The sequence below is a fragment of the Fundulus heteroclitus genome, chromosome 14 (assembly GCF_011125445.2).
Source record: "Fundulus heteroclitus isolate FHET01 chromosome 14, MU-UCD_Fhet_4.1, whole genome shotgun sequence".
Lineage (NCBI taxonomy): Eukaryota > Metazoa > Chordata > Actinopteri > Cyprinodontiformes > Fundulidae > Fundulus > Fundulus heteroclitus.
The window spans coordinates 31,836,253-31,839,056 of record NC_046374.1 but is presented as its reverse complement, the minus strand read 5'-3'; the positions used below and the strand labels follow the sequence as shown (position 1 = coordinate 31,839,056).

General features: G+C 43.8%; 1 protein-coding gene across 1 annotated transcript; it reads left to right on the top strand.

Annotated features, from left to right (window-relative positions):
* The first annotated feature begins 340 nt into the window (after positions 1-340).
* On the top strand, positions 341-2,181 carry LOC110367369. The gene is made up of 2 exons (XM_021313033.2): positions 341-465; positions 612-2,181. Exon 2 carries the CDS (start codon positions 614-616, stop codon positions 1,502-1,504), a length of 891 nt encoding a protein of 296 aa, XP_021168708.2. The 5' UTR covers positions 341-465; positions 612-613; the 3' UTR covers positions 1,505-2,181.
* The last annotated feature ends 623 nt before the right edge of the window (positions 2,182-2,804 follow it).

Below are 2,804 nucleotides of genomic sequence, written 5' to 3'. Positions count from 1 at the left end.
GCTGTCACCGGTTTGTGACGGGCGTGCAATCAGACATACACAAACCTGATGATGCACCTGTTCGTAAACTTGGTCGATGCTCCATGTGGCCGTTGGCTCCAATTAAAGAAACTTGTCTGATCGGAGCAAATGGGACAGGTTGTCCCTTACAGGAATTGATTCACGAATCCAAAACGTATTTTTTTTCCCTTTGTTTGCTGGGCAGCACCGTTCAGAACCTTTGGAGCCTCCCATAGGCTAACGTGACGACTCTGATTGGTAGACATAGATCGTAGCAGTTGTCACACTGTGAAACATTCACTCTAAATACCAGATACTCTCAGGTATTGATTGCAGGTTATCTTTGCTCACAAGACGCTAACAACGCCCTGCTCTAAAGCCTGTCTCCCTGTCAGACACGAGACCACAGATTTCTCCACGACTTCCCTTCAGCCCTCGTCATCTGCGACATCCCAAAATAACAGAGTGCGTACCGGACTTAACGAAGCCTAAAGAGAGGGAGCAGACGGTGACTTGGACTGGGTGTGTCCTGCATCCTTGCCTGCTTCACAAAACCCCATTTTCCTCTTTTCTTCGATTTTCCACCAATAATTTCTCATCTCTCCCCACAGGTATGTTGACAAACTACCCTGCCTTCTCCAACACCTCTTCACACCTCTCTTCTCCAACTGTTTTTGACCGCCTGCGATACTGCTGGAGCACAAGACCCGGTACTTTAAACATCACTCTTCTCGCCGTTTTGAACAACCTCATCCTCCTACCTCTTTGCATCTCCGTAATCCACGTGGGTCTGACGCGATGGCGGCGGCAAAGGACGCCGTCGAGTCACTGCGACATCTTCACCTACCATATGGTCATAGTGGAACTGATGAATGTCTCGGGGTCTACACTCAGCTGTATCAGCGCCCACACGGATAGCGCTGCGGTGGGGGCTGTGGGTACCTACCTATTTGCTAACGTGTTTTCTGGACAGATGCTGTTTCACATCCTGACTTGTGCGGAGCGATATCTGGCTGTAGTTCACCCCGTCACCTACCTAGGCCTGAAGAGCGCAAAAGGCATCAGACTGAGAAACATCGTCATCGGGTGTGTCTGGCTGACCTGCCTCATTGGAATGGGCTACCTGTCGTTACCAGATGAAAGAATTCTCAATCTTTTCTCATTTTCTATGGTACCGATTGCTGTAGTTTGTATCTCCTTCTGCAGCATCTCCGTTCTTTGTGTTTTGATGCGTCCTGGGCCTTGCAAAAGAGGGGGGATCCCAGAGCAGGTTGACCAGTCCAAGATCAGGGCATTTCATACCATCAGCGTCATACTATCGGTTCTCTTGATGCGATTTGGGGGTCATATTTGTTTGAAAGCTCTGTATGGCCATACGAGTCATGGCTTCAGTTGTGCAATTGTGCTGGCCGAATCCTGGTTCTGCCTTCCGAGCAGCTTGGTGCTACCTTTGTTGTTTCTACACAGAGCAAGAAAAAGACCACATTGCAGGGACAACAAATAAATCCGCACGAGGATCAAGCCAGATTTTTGGCAGGGATTTTTGAATCCGCTACCTCTGGATTCCACTTAAATGCAGATTGTTTTTGATGAGCTAACGTTTCCGCAGATCTGGTTTAATGGAATGTGACATGTCGGATATTAAATCAGACTATTTATCGGTGTGTTGAAGAATCCAGATGAAACAACAACAAAAAGCAGGTCAACTGCACTGACATTGGGGACAGGACTTAGTGAAAGTTTGACGTTTGGGTTTCTTCTGTGTGCCTTGTTGTTCAAATGATTTACTGTGTTAATCTTTCCTGATTTATTAACTTATTTAACTTGCATATCAAATTCAGATTGTGACTGAAATAAACATAAATTTATGTTTATGTATGTACGCATACATAAACACCAAATTTTCCATCTTGTCTTTATTTTTTAATACTGATATTGTTTCAATCTTAATTAGTTTTTACCATTTGTTTTTTTCAAAGTAAATAATTTCTATTGATATCTTGAGTTGAGTTCAAATTCTCCCACTACAAGGTTTAAAAGGCAAAGAAAAAGATGGAACTAGAGAGCAAAATGCAAAGATAAACATAACATAGAATAATGTAAAAGTATATTTAATAGTTAAATAACATATCATGTTATGTGATAATACCGCACAACTACATTGTAAGTGGATGTACAGCACAATAATTATTCTAAAATCACCCGGGAATCATCTGGTATTTTCTCTTAGAAACAAAGGTTTCATGTGTTGATCCTTAGTCTAGACTTCTTCTGAAGTTCTTCAACCTTTTCCTTTAGAAAAACCGCTCCTTTCACCTATATTTCCTGTCAAGTTCTTTCAGTTTCTGGCACAGTGTCTGGTTGGGCCACGCTGTTGAGCAATGGGAATATTTGTGACGCGTTTGGTACGGTCAGAATGCCAGCTAAAAAGTCCTGTATTTAGATAGCATATCAATTTAGTATTCAAAGATTAAAATGTTGGTCAAAAGAAATGTCACGTTTTGTAGACTGAACCCGAACACAACCACAGCAGAGTATAATTAAACAGTTTATTGAAGTTTGTGGATAATGGAGGAAGGAACCAAGAGTCAGTGCCGAGCTGAAGCAGGAGGATGGTGAAGGCAGGAACTGGCAAGCGAGACGGAGCCAGGGCACGGAGGCAGCAGAACCAGAAGCACAGCAGAATGGAGACTTGGAACCAGGCTACAGCAGGCTGGCGTAGAATGGAGGAACTCGGACTGGAAGAGACTGATTGAGGTGAGCAGCAGAAACAAAGGTAAACAGGAAAACAGAACGAACCGACG